We start from the raw sequence: 11,264 nt of genomic DNA, 5'->3' as shown, positions 1-11,264 counted from the left end.
TTTTTTTTTTTTTTTTTGTGATCGCTGATATTGAAATTTCTGTCTTTTTGGAAAATATTTGCATCTGGAAAAATGGGTTTTATGATTTATTAGAAAAGAATTGTTTTTTGGTTTTTATATTCGATCTTCTGTAAGCAACTTAAATTTGGCATGAATTGGAGCTGTGTAGAGGAAATTGATTGGAATTTTGTTGAAGTTGTTGCTATTAAGATGATTTGTGTGATATCCAAGCATTGATGAATTTGATTAAGCTATGATCTCTGTGAAAACGGTTATCTTTATCATCAAAATCTAGGAAAAGGGTAGTCTTCAATTTTGAACTGTATAGGAGAGGAAAAATTAGAAAAAGAGTATAGAATGAAAGGGAGAAGTAAATAGAGAGAGTTAAGAAAAGAGGCAAGAGAGTATAGAGAAGAAACGAAACAGAGATCAGAGAGGAAGATCGGGTGATAGAGAGATTAGATGGAAGGTAGAAGACACGATCAGTATAGGTATAGAAGGGAGAGAGGAATTAGCAATTTCCACATTTTCAAAAACTTTCTTTCTCTACCCCTAGCTTCTATCTCTTTGTGTGCGTGTGAGAGAGTGAGTGAGATGTTCAGTTACGGCTCATGTGCCACCCATGTTCTCACAACTATTTGTGGATTCATGACAGTTTGATTTAAATTTGAGTTAGATGGGCAGGAGCATTTGTAAAGATCGTATCTTTTTGGTTAGTTTTTGTGGAATTTAATATAGATTGTTGGGAGTTTTCGTGAGGATTGTAACTTTTTGAGGACATTCATTGATTGGTAGGCTGGAAAATAATGTGGCTTACACCTAAATTCCAAGTGAGAGTTGTTGGCAGATATCATTTATCAGGAGTTAATTTGGAAAGGGCTATGTCAAAACATTTAACAGTTCTCGGAATCAATTTACACCATTTAAATTATTTTCGAAGATGATCTTTCTTTTTATAAGGAATTTGGGTGATCTATGCATTATTTGTCGTAAGGATGGGGAGTTAGTTTCTGTCCTTTACATGCTTACCATTTTTTTCATATTTATTTGCTCATTGCTAATAATATCGATACTCAACCACGAGACAGTAGGCTTTGGCGAAGAAGACATTGTTATAGAGATTGATTTATATAGATGTCAGATCCTGTTTTATTCAACCGCATTGTTGTTTATAATGACGCAAAAAAAAATGCACACCATGTTCACGGCATCATTTAGTGTTTTTGATGGAGATGATCCCATTTTGAGGACTAAAATTCATTTTTCCCTTGTATTTGAATTAAATCTCAGCCTATTTTTTCGTATGCAATATTTAGAGGTGATAAAATCATGTAAATGCATAAGCAGACTCTTATCGCAAATTTTGTTTTTTCTGGACTCAGGGATGTTGATTTCGAAATAATAGTAGTGGATGATGGAAGTCCAGATGGCACACAGGATATTGTCAAACAATTGCAGAAAGTATATGGAGAAGATCGTATTGTTAGTAGCTTCTTACTTCACCCCATTGTTGCACATTATGCTTCCCTGATCATACCTATTTATCATTTCACTTTGCTCATTTCTCTTGTTTGCTACAGTTATTGAGACCTCGACCTCGGAAACTTGGTCTAGGTACTTCCATTTTAATATGATAACCGTGATTTCTTTTTCATACGAAGATGTTAGCCATGAATAGTCTCTGACATTCCTCTTATCTCAGGCACTGCATATATTCATGGTTTGAAGCATGCCTCAGGCAATTTTGTTGTTATTATGGATGCGGATCTTTCTCACCATGTAAGTATGATTGAAGATAAGGGCCTCGTTTGGTTTCCTTTTATATTTTGTCTTTTTGTTGCGAAATGTCCTTTATCTATTTGTTGGAACATCAAGTGTTTTTGTTGGGAAAGGAACAGAAGGGGGGATATGTGGTGTGCAGTGGGTTTCTTTTATGCTTGATGTCATGGAAAGAAACGATTCAAATAGCTCTGGTAATTCATGGATCATCCACTGTTCTGAGTGTGTGTATCGAATAATTTAAATTTATTTTTTGGATTAATCGTTATTTTTCAGGCCGTCATTGTTGCATTATTGCATATCCTGTCTGTGCCTGCACTGATGTAGTTTTCCCTGCATCCAGCACCCCTCAACAGTAAGAAAAAGGGACATTTGTTCCTTGGACAACTGAAACTTGATAGTGTAGGACCAAAAATCAGTGACTTCCTGAATTTAATTATGTGAGCCTGTATATTTTTAGTCCGTCTCATAAAATATTAGTCTCTATACCAAGCTTATTCTTCTGTTTGAATTTTAAATTTTATGGTTGATTCTTTTATACTCTTTTTTACAGCCAAAATACCTGCCAAGATTTATCAAGTGAGTATTTGTTTTCTTAAATTTCAGTTTTCTTGTAATGGTGAGCACTAGAACTATAATTCAAATTTTATGTCTAGGAAACAAATGGAGACAGGTGCCAATATAGTTACTGGAACTCGATATGTTTCTAGTGGTGGTGTCCACGGATGGAACCTTATGCGCAAATTGACAAGTAGGGGAGCCAATGTCCTTGCACAGACACTACTTTGGCCGGGTGTATCAGACTTAACTGGATCCTTCCGGTATGCTTTAATTTGGAAGTAGAGGAAAATCAGTGGTTCGATGAATTGTTATGAGCATATTTAGGAAATGTACTTTGCATAAACCATAAGGGGTTGCTTAGATTAGGATTACTTCTTAATGTCTGGGACTTCGGCATGGAGATTATAAATCTAATAGAATGATGGATTGGGAGATAATAATTATAATTGGTCAAGACATCCTATTATTCTACAAACTTAAAACTAAAAGGAGGGAAGTCCACATTAGAAAAGGAAAAAAGACACTGTACTTCTATATGGGAAATTGATTTGGTCTCAGGAATCATTGTTATGTGTGATTTTTTTCTCTTAAGAAACTGAATGATCATCATGCATTTTACTCTTATGCTAGAGCTTCCATTTCCCTCTTATACACTGTAATTCTCACAACTAATGTAATTTGTATAATCATTGTCTGAAACTGAATTGCTTGTTTTGAAGGCTGTACCAGAAGTCTGCACTAGAAGACATCATAAGCTCTTGTGTCAGTAAAGGATATGTTTTTCAGATGGAGATGATTGTTAGGGCTTCAAGAAAAGGTTACCGGATTGAAGAGGTAGCTACAGACATGGATTTACTGTTGAATACTAATTAATCCACTGCATTGACATTTGTTTGGACCAGAAAATCTTATCTCTTGTTGCATCATGCTATTAACTGCTTAATTTATGATGTCCAAAGTGCTATTCTAATATTAATAATGATGCAACCTAATGGCAGTTCTTAAGCATTTAGTTAGTTGTATGCTCTCAAACTGAGAGATTTGTTGGTTGCTATCCCCCAATTGTCTCTTATCCTAACATTGTATTATGCGGCTGTGAGCCGTTTGATATTTATAACCTTCATTTCAAGAAAAATAATGATTCAAACTGCAGGAATATGTTCTGATTCTTTTGCTGCTACGAGAGCTCTCTTCATTATTATTATTGTTGTTTTTCCTTAGTCAATCACACCCCCATCCCCACCCCGTGTTTTTTCTTTCTTTTTCATCTCAGTTCTTCACAATAGTCACCTGCAACCACTTCATTATTTGGTTTTATTTGTATGTTGTACTTTTTTTCGTTCCAAAGGTTAGCTTGAATTCAAGTTGAATTTTACTATTTGTAGGTTCCAATTACTTTCGTTGATAGAGTATTTGGAAGTTCCAAGCTGGGAGGATCTGAAATAGTGGAGTATCTAAAGGGCCTTCTGTATCTTCTGGTTACAACTTGATATGGATAACAAGCTGCATGACCAGAGAATCCGAAGACTTGAGTTGTTTAGCAACCTGTGACATTCTGAAGACTTGAACTAGGACCATATAACAAATTCTTTTTTCTATTTGCTTCAGCTTATGTAACCAAAATTTTGATGAATGAGCTATTATGTATTGGAAATAGTGTTACTGGAGTAATTTTCAATGCTACTTTGGTTTATTTTGTGGATGATGCCTTCCATTATTGGCTAATACACTTGTGCAAGTTATCTGTTATCACATTGATTTAAACATCTGTGATTTTAACTTGCATTTTCCAGCTTATATAAATGTCTACTTCTGGCTGAACTAGTGAGGGAAATCTAGTGTCCTGAAGTTGAACATATTTATATTGAGTTCCAGCTGAATTTTTTGGTTAATTTTGTTGAGATTGGTGGGGCTTCTCATTTTTCTTTGTTCTTTCCTTCTTTGTGTCTAAACTTGCTGTAGTTTACACAATTAGCTTGTTGGCTTCTTCCTTTTGTAGAACTATAACACAACACCAAATAATTTGTATCAATAGGACTTATTACATGTGGAGATAAATTGATTGAAAATAAACAGGACACAACTCTCAATGCAAGTAGTTCAATAGACTTTTTTTGGTTCTGCAATGTAAAGATTCCATCAATACATGCACAATAAACTTAAAGATAAGCAATACAAAAAAAAATGAAAATTCATATCACAATCAGCCATGAAAGTGAATTGAAGCTATCAGTTACATAGCCTCTTCATTGTACTTCAAACATCAAACACCCTAATCTGAAAATTTTGCGACAGAACTAACTACATTTGCCATCCAAATCATCCAAAAACTACTACTACTTACTTTTTTGTTCAACAAACGTCTATATAAGAGGGGAAATCATTCCAACTCAAATTTTCCCAACTCTTCTGGCTGAAGTTCTCCTCTCTGATAACCCCACAGATTTGTCCATGCTGATTGGCAAAGGAGGCTTCTTGTTCTCCTTACTAGCTGTACTTCTCAAGAAATACCTCGAAGTTTCTCTCCTCTCTGCTATTGGTGTAGAAGCAACAACTGATTTCCTCGCGCTTTGGAACATCTTAGGCTCTCCTTTTTTCTTGGAAGATTCAACTCTTACTCCCAAATCATACACTGGTTTCTTCTCATCCACAGTGTCACCACCCTTCTTCCTCTTCAATCTCTCATTCCGTCTAGCAGAGTACTCTTCATAAAACTTGCCCCTTTCGAATAAAGGACTTCTCTTTGCATTCAATGAATCAGAGTTATCAGCAGCATTCACATCCTCGTTACCAAATTTGTTCTGCACCATTTTGGACAAAGCCCTTAATTCACAAGAAATGGTATGGTACTCTGGACGAAGTTCCCATTCTTCAACACTGCTGCTAACCCTCTTAGGCAACTGAGTTTTCAAAGAACCTGCATACAATCTAAAATTTAGCCCAAGAAAAGAGAGACCATCAAAATTGAGAAGGAAAAGGGGGTCTCAAATTTTGCAAACAGTTCAACTACTATACGAAGCATGGATATTTGTCCCTGTTTAAATTCAAAATTAAGCTAGTTCTTTCAAAACTATCCACTTGTTCCCTGTTTATATTCAAAAACCCGAAAAGAAAAACAACACAATAACAACAACTATGCCTAAATCAGCTATATAACAAATCTCAAACACCCATTTTGTTTTCATAACAAGGGAACCACAGCCGCTACCCTTTTGGTAGTGCGCAAACAACAAAGGAAATATAAACCGCAATAGGCAACACAAGCCCCGTGTGACAAGCTCGACCTATAGAAACACATGCAGGTGGTATGGAACCCAGGACCCCAATGGAAATCCCAGGCTCAAACCAACTCGGCCACTCATTTCTCTTCATCCCAATACATACAAAACACAAAGGGGTCTCAAATTTGCCTTCCAACTCTAAATACAGTACTTATACAAAGCTCAATAGTTAACACCCATTTCTCTTCATTCCAATACACACAAAACTCAAAAAAAAAAAAAAGGGCTCAATTTTTTCGTTTTCCAGCTCTAAATACAGTACTAATCATACAAAACTCAACAGTCAACACCCATTTCTCTTCATTCCAATTTCCAATACGCAAAAACCAAAAAAAAAAAGAAGGTCTCAATTTTTAGTCTTCCAACTCCAAATAGAGTACCGATTATACAAAACTCAACAGTCAACCCCCATTTCTCTTCATTCCAATCCACACAAACCTCAAAAAAGCAAAAGGGGTCTCAACTTTTGGTCTACCAACTCTAAATACAGTACTAATCATACAAAACTCAACAGTCAACACCCATTTCTCTTCATTCCAATTTCCAATACACAAAAAACCAAAAAAAAAAAAAAAGAGGTCTCAATTTTTTGTCTTCCAACTCCAAATAGAGTACCGATTATACAAAACTCAACAGTCAACCCCCATTTCTCTTCATTCCAATCCACACAAACCTCAAAAAAGCAAAAGGGGTCTCAACTTTTGGTCTACCAACTCTAAATACAGTACTAATCATACAAAACTCAACAGTCAACATCCATTTCTCTTCATTCCAACACACACAAAACTCAAACAAAGCAAAAGGGGTCTCAAAAATTGTTGTCTTTCCAGCTCTAAACACAGTATTACTACTAATTATACAAAATACCTGGTGGGGTTCGAATTGGGTTTGGAGTAGATTGAAGAACACGACGATTTCGAATTCCAACAGGAGATCTAGTAGCAAGTGGGGGTTTACGGCTAGATCTCATCATCATCTTGGACATGAAAACCAAATCAGAACTCAAGATTCAAGAAGCGGCGGAAAAATGTGGAAGAAGAGAAAAAAATAGTGTTTTTTTGGCTTAGTGCTTTGAGCGTTCTTCTATGTCAATAGTTTATTGTTGTTAATTTTTGTCCTTTTTAGATGTGTTTGAATTTGGCCCTAAAGTAGGAAGAAGCGCTCCAACGGTCAAATTCAAGGATCGGACGGTTATAAATCGTCTGATATTTAAAGAAAAAGATTGATGCAATATATACATTTTAAACCCCTCAACTTGTATTTACGGTCTCGAATGAACACTTTAACTCACAAAGTAATCATCTAAAATATCTTCAAATTTTATATGGCACGTTAGCGTATGGGTGTCCACGACATAGTGGGATGAGTCTGAGTGTTTAGTTGTCGATTGCGACCAAGTTATGTGTTATGTTTTTTTATAAAATGATAAAATTTTAACCCCAAAATGCCTTAATAATTCAAGAAACGAGTTATACTTTTGGGAGTCGTTTGCTGGCTGATTAGAATTATTTAGGTTATTACTAATGTAGGAATTAGTTTTGAGGAAATTTATGTATTAGTTTATACTTTATACTGGAATAGTTACTTATTCATATATAAAAGTTACACATATATTAGTTATTTCAGCTTCTATCTTGCATAAAATAATACATAGATTCTCTCATAACTTTTACATATATTACTTATGCGGATTTTTAAATTGTCAACCAAACGTCTTATCAAGTTTATTCATGAATAATTTATTCTTTATATATCTACGATGTCATCGTCACTTTTTGTTTAAGTTAGGGTCGTGTGTTCGATGTCATCGTCGCCTTTAGTTAATTTGGGCATGTACACAAATCCACTTTTTAATATAAGAAAAAACTGTGAATATCATAGAAGAAATATAAGAAAAAACAGAATGTCAACAATCAACTAACTATCAAAAATCCAGCATTTGAATTCTGCTGCACTTTCGTAAATGATTTTTTAATTGAAGATTAACTAAGTAGATTACTCATACTAATAGCACGTTCAATTAAAAGTGCCAACTATAACACACTAATTAGACTATTCAATGTCAAATGCAATACAAGAGAAAACGTCTAACTCTATTTTGTAATACTTGGTATCCAAATTAACTTGTATAATTTAATTAATCCATCGCCATCACCAAGAATTGAACACATGAGAAGAAATCAAACTCTTTTTTGGCTCTAATGAGATTTGAACCCGAATATCCCATATAGTACAAAAGACAATGTTTAACTTAGACACCTCAACTGAGTGATGTCCAATATTTGATCAGAAAGGTGTACTAGCATACTGAATATCACACAGACCAAAACCATTCAGAGAAAGTACAATTAAAAGAGTTAAACTTCAACATGTAATGGAATCCCATTTTGATATCAGAATGATGGGGAGACCGAAATCGCGGGGGACACAGGATCAACACCAGAAATGCCTTGATTCAAGGATTGAATGGTTTCATCTTCGAGATTGTAAGCCCCTATCTCTCTCGAATCATCTCCGCGGGAGAACACACATGTCCAATCATAGGTAAAATAGATATGATTAGGCTTCACTCCAACGAACTTGGAAGAGTCGATGGCAATTGATGCATTACACCCCACAAAAATTGCTTTGTCTCCCAAGCTTTTAATCTCTTTGGCTTCTCCTCTGATTACATCAATTTTGAATAGTCGAAATTTATTTGTCTTCCACCCATTTGATGCATCTTCTGTAATCATCAATTGTTGAACAAATAACAGCTCACCTGACACTTCAATGAGAAAGTACCGGCTTGCATCAATCGATAGATCATGTATCTCAACAACCTCTCGTGGTTTTACAACAGGCTGAGGATTGCTAGGCTCTGGGATGTCAATAACTGAGACCCACCGCCCATGGTTGACATAAAGTTGTCCATTGAAGTATTGCATATGGTAAAATGCACCGGTCTCTTCAAGAATAGGAATTTTGGTCCAACAGAGGTCTCCAGGTCGCCAAAAAGCAAAACGGTATGTAGGGCGACTATAACAAATTATCAGAACATAGTCAGATGTTAGGGATGGGCTAGCAGATAATACAACATGGTCGATTGTCACATAGAAACGTTTTGATCTCTGATCTCTCAAGCCAGTAGACGGAGGAAGCTGAATTTGGGCGCGTGAAAAAGGGTGCAACAAAGTCATCTCTCCTGTACTTGTCCTATAGTTCACCGTGAAAAGCCATCCCTGTGTTGGAAAACACAGTCTCCCTCTAGCTTCTGGGAGGAAAACTCTGCAAGAAATTTTCTCCTTGGAAAGAGAGTAGAATTTCCGATAATCATCGTTCACATAAGCAGCCAGCATAAGCAAAGGAACTTGAGGCGCTAACACATCAAAATTCTCTTTGGTACCAGCACTTCTCCATGATTTACAAACAAAACCAAATCTAATGAAATCCTCCATCGCTGTAACACGCTTTGCTATCATAGCAAGTAGTTCGTATGGAAGTTCTGACCAGTTCGCCATATTTCCCAGAAAAAGGGATGAATGCTTCCTACATACATAGGGCACAGAAAGCTCATCTAATCAAGAGAAAAGTTTAATCAACAAAGTTAATAAAAACAGATAAACTCAATCATTTTGAACACTTCCTCAGAATTGCTACAGGAGAACAGGACACAAGAAAGAAGACTCATAATGAGTTGTAAGGAGGCATCCAAAGATTTCTTTCAAATCATTTTCCCAAAAAATTAGCCAGAGTACAAATGCAACAATGCTCCTAAATAAAACATAATCTACACTTACTCCTTGGATCATCTATATACATTTATAGCAGCACACAATTTGATGTCCCTAAAATTCATTGCATAAATATTTCAAGTCCTTTTCTTTTGTTTGAAGAATCTCCTCTAATCAAGACAGCCCCTTTTAGCAAATATTAGAACATGTATATCCATGTTACACCACTTATTCATAAGCTTCTTACGACCATATACTTTACTTTATATCGATCAATATGAATTTAACACATTCTATATATCGCACGTATAAATTTTCTCTCTATTCAAATTATAAAGGACAAACGACAAGTTATTTTTCCTCAATATTTGTCTAATTGTGTTATAAGATTTTAGTTAGTTGGAGATTTGGTAATTCTTGTTTGTTTCTACACCATGTAACTCGTAAACAACAACAATAACATACCCACAAGTGGGGTTCGGGAGGATAGGATGTACGCAAACCTTTAACCCTACCTTGAGGTATATATATAGTAGAAAATGGTAAATTTCACTGTTTTCCCATCTTTTTCAAGGGGGACTTTTATCAAATAAGTGGTGTGCATAGGAAGATAATCCAAAAAACAGGACATCTACATATCAATAAAAATGCTACTAATCTAGTATGTATAAAACACAAATCAGTAAATTAGAGGCTGAGATTCGTAATACTCACCCAACACACTTGTCCAATTTCCGTGATTGGTCTGCAAGTAAAGGGGATTATGGAATTTGGAAAATCTGGTTTTGTTATAAAATAAAAAAAACTAACAATAAGAGAGAGCTATAAGCCAATTACTTCGTTACTACTCTCGCTACCTTGGAAAGGAACACCAAGAAAAAAATTTAATGAAGAAACCATATTTTAGTGGGATAAAACCTTTTTGTTAAAAGAGAGAATAGTACAACGCGTATTTCACTTTTCCTACAAACACATCACTTTTATACTAAACGATTATAAAAGGAAATAATAAGAATTTTATATATGGTAAATGTTTTAAAAAGAATTTGTTTTATGAAATAAGAAATAATAATATAATAATGAAGAGAGAAAAATATTTTTTTTTGTGTAAAATTTGGTGCAGTGGATTGGAGTTGATTACACCAAAAATAGTGCTGACACCAAATTTGATGTTTGGGTTGGAGATGCCCTAAGCTTTCCAAATGTTGATATTAACAATGAAATTCGAACGCATGCTCAACAACACTAAAAGAGCCTTAGGAACCCATCCAAGAGCCAATAGACCAATTAGATCATATGTTTATTGGGTGCTCTATGTTTTATATTATACAAATACCTCTTAATTTCTATATTGATATAAATATTTCGAGATGAGGTTAATGGATGCTCAAGCATCCGGCGGACTCCATGTGGGTCCGACCCTGAGCTCATCCAAATACATTGTTGATAATCACTTAGAGAGGTCAGTCTTTGAGCTCATCCAATTATGTATTAAGCCTTAATATATTGAGAACCGCTTAATTTTTTAAGTAAATTTATTTAGATATTCGAATTATGACTTGTTCCAAATTAGCAATTGAACCTATGAAAAAATGTTTCTATATTTAGACACGTCCCATTCAAATTTTATCAAGCTTGAGTAACAAATGTCAATAACTAAAGATTTTTTTCATTAGTATTTTCTAATTGAAGATTAACTAAGTAGATTACTCATACTACTAGCACTCGTTCAATTTAAAAGAGTCAATATTATTGGTTGATTTTTTATTTGTGATAATTTAAGAGGCAAAATATTCAACTAATTTGGTAACTCACTGACTATACTATTCAATGTTTAATGCAATTTTTTTTTAGAAAGGTTGCTATACAAGAGAAAACATCTAATCTATTTTATAATGTGAAATCAACGAGTGCTCTTCTTTTCTTGCCT

General features: G+C 34.8%; 3 protein-coding genes across 3 annotated transcripts in view; 1 reads left to right on the top strand and 2 right to left on the bottom strand.

Annotated features, from left to right (window-relative positions):
• LOC102596162 (dolichol-phosphate mannosyltransferase subunit 1) overlaps positions 1–4,087 on the top strand; it is a 4,681-nt gene extending 594 nt beyond the window's left edge. The window contains exons 2-8 of the mRNA XM_006342065.2: positions 1,383–1,482; positions 1,581–1,614; positions 1,703–1,779; positions 2,333–2,358; positions 2,436–2,600; positions 3,060–3,174; positions 3,726–4,087. Coding sequence (XP_006342127.1) covers positions 1,383–1,482; positions 1,581–1,614; positions 1,703–1,779; positions 2,333–2,358; positions 2,436–2,600; positions 3,060–3,174; positions 3,726–3,830 — 622 coding nt within the window. The 3' untranslated portion in view covers positions 3,831–4,087. The remainder of the gene's footprint in view (positions 1–1,382; positions 1,483–1,580; positions 1,615–1,702; positions 1,780–2,332; positions 2,359–2,435; positions 2,601–3,059; positions 3,175–3,725) is intronic.
• Positions 4,088–4,424: 337 nt separating this feature from the next.
• LOC102595822 (uncharacterized) lies at positions 4,425–6,742 on the bottom strand. Its single transcript, XM_006342064.2, has 2 exons — positions 6,489–6,742; positions 4,425–5,257 (listed from the first exon to the last, which is right to left on the bottom strand). Exons 1-2 carry the CDS (start codon positions 6,604–6,606, stop codon positions 4,731–4,733), a joined length of 645 nt encoding a protein of 214 aa, XP_006342126.1. The 5' UTR covers positions 6,607–6,742; the 3' UTR covers positions 4,425–4,730.
• A 1,272-nt stretch (positions 6,743–8,014) lies between these two features.
• LOC102579169 (putative F-box protein At1g65770) lies at positions 8,015–10,292 on the bottom strand. Its single transcript, XM_006342186.2, has 2 exons — positions 10,049–10,292; positions 8,015–9,149 (listed from the first exon to the last, which is right to left on the bottom strand). The coding sequence occupies exon 2, from the start codon at positions 9,119–9,121 to the stop codon at positions 8,015–8,017; it is 1,107 nt and encodes a 368-aa protein (XP_006342248.1). The 5' UTR covers positions 9,122–9,149; positions 10,049–10,292.
• Positions 10,293–11,264: the final 972 nt, after the last annotated feature.

This window comes from Solanum tuberosum, unplaced genomic scaffold (genome assembly GCF_000226075.1).
Source record: "Solanum tuberosum cultivar DM 1-3 516 R44 unplaced genomic scaffold, SolTub_3.0 scf00032, whole genome shotgun sequence".
Lineage (NCBI taxonomy): Eukaryota > Viridiplantae > Streptophyta > Magnoliopsida > Solanales > Solanaceae > Solanum > Solanum tuberosum.
This window is presented reverse-complemented; position numbering and strand designations above follow the sequence as displayed.

Bases quoted from the DNA above. Each gene is read 5' to 3' on its own strand.
- LOC102579169 (XM_006342186.2), bottom strand. From the start codon at position 9,121: ATGGCGAACTGGTCAGAACTTCCATACGAACTACTTGCTATGATAGCA.
- LOC102595822 (XM_006342064.2), bottom strand. From the start codon at position 6,606: ATGTCCAAGATGATGATGAGATCTAGCCGTAAACCCCCACTTGCTACT. The intron at 5,258-6,488 runs GTATTTTGTATA...GATTGTATGCAG, and splicing joins CCCAATTCGAACCCCACCAG to GTTCTTTGAAAACTCAGTTG.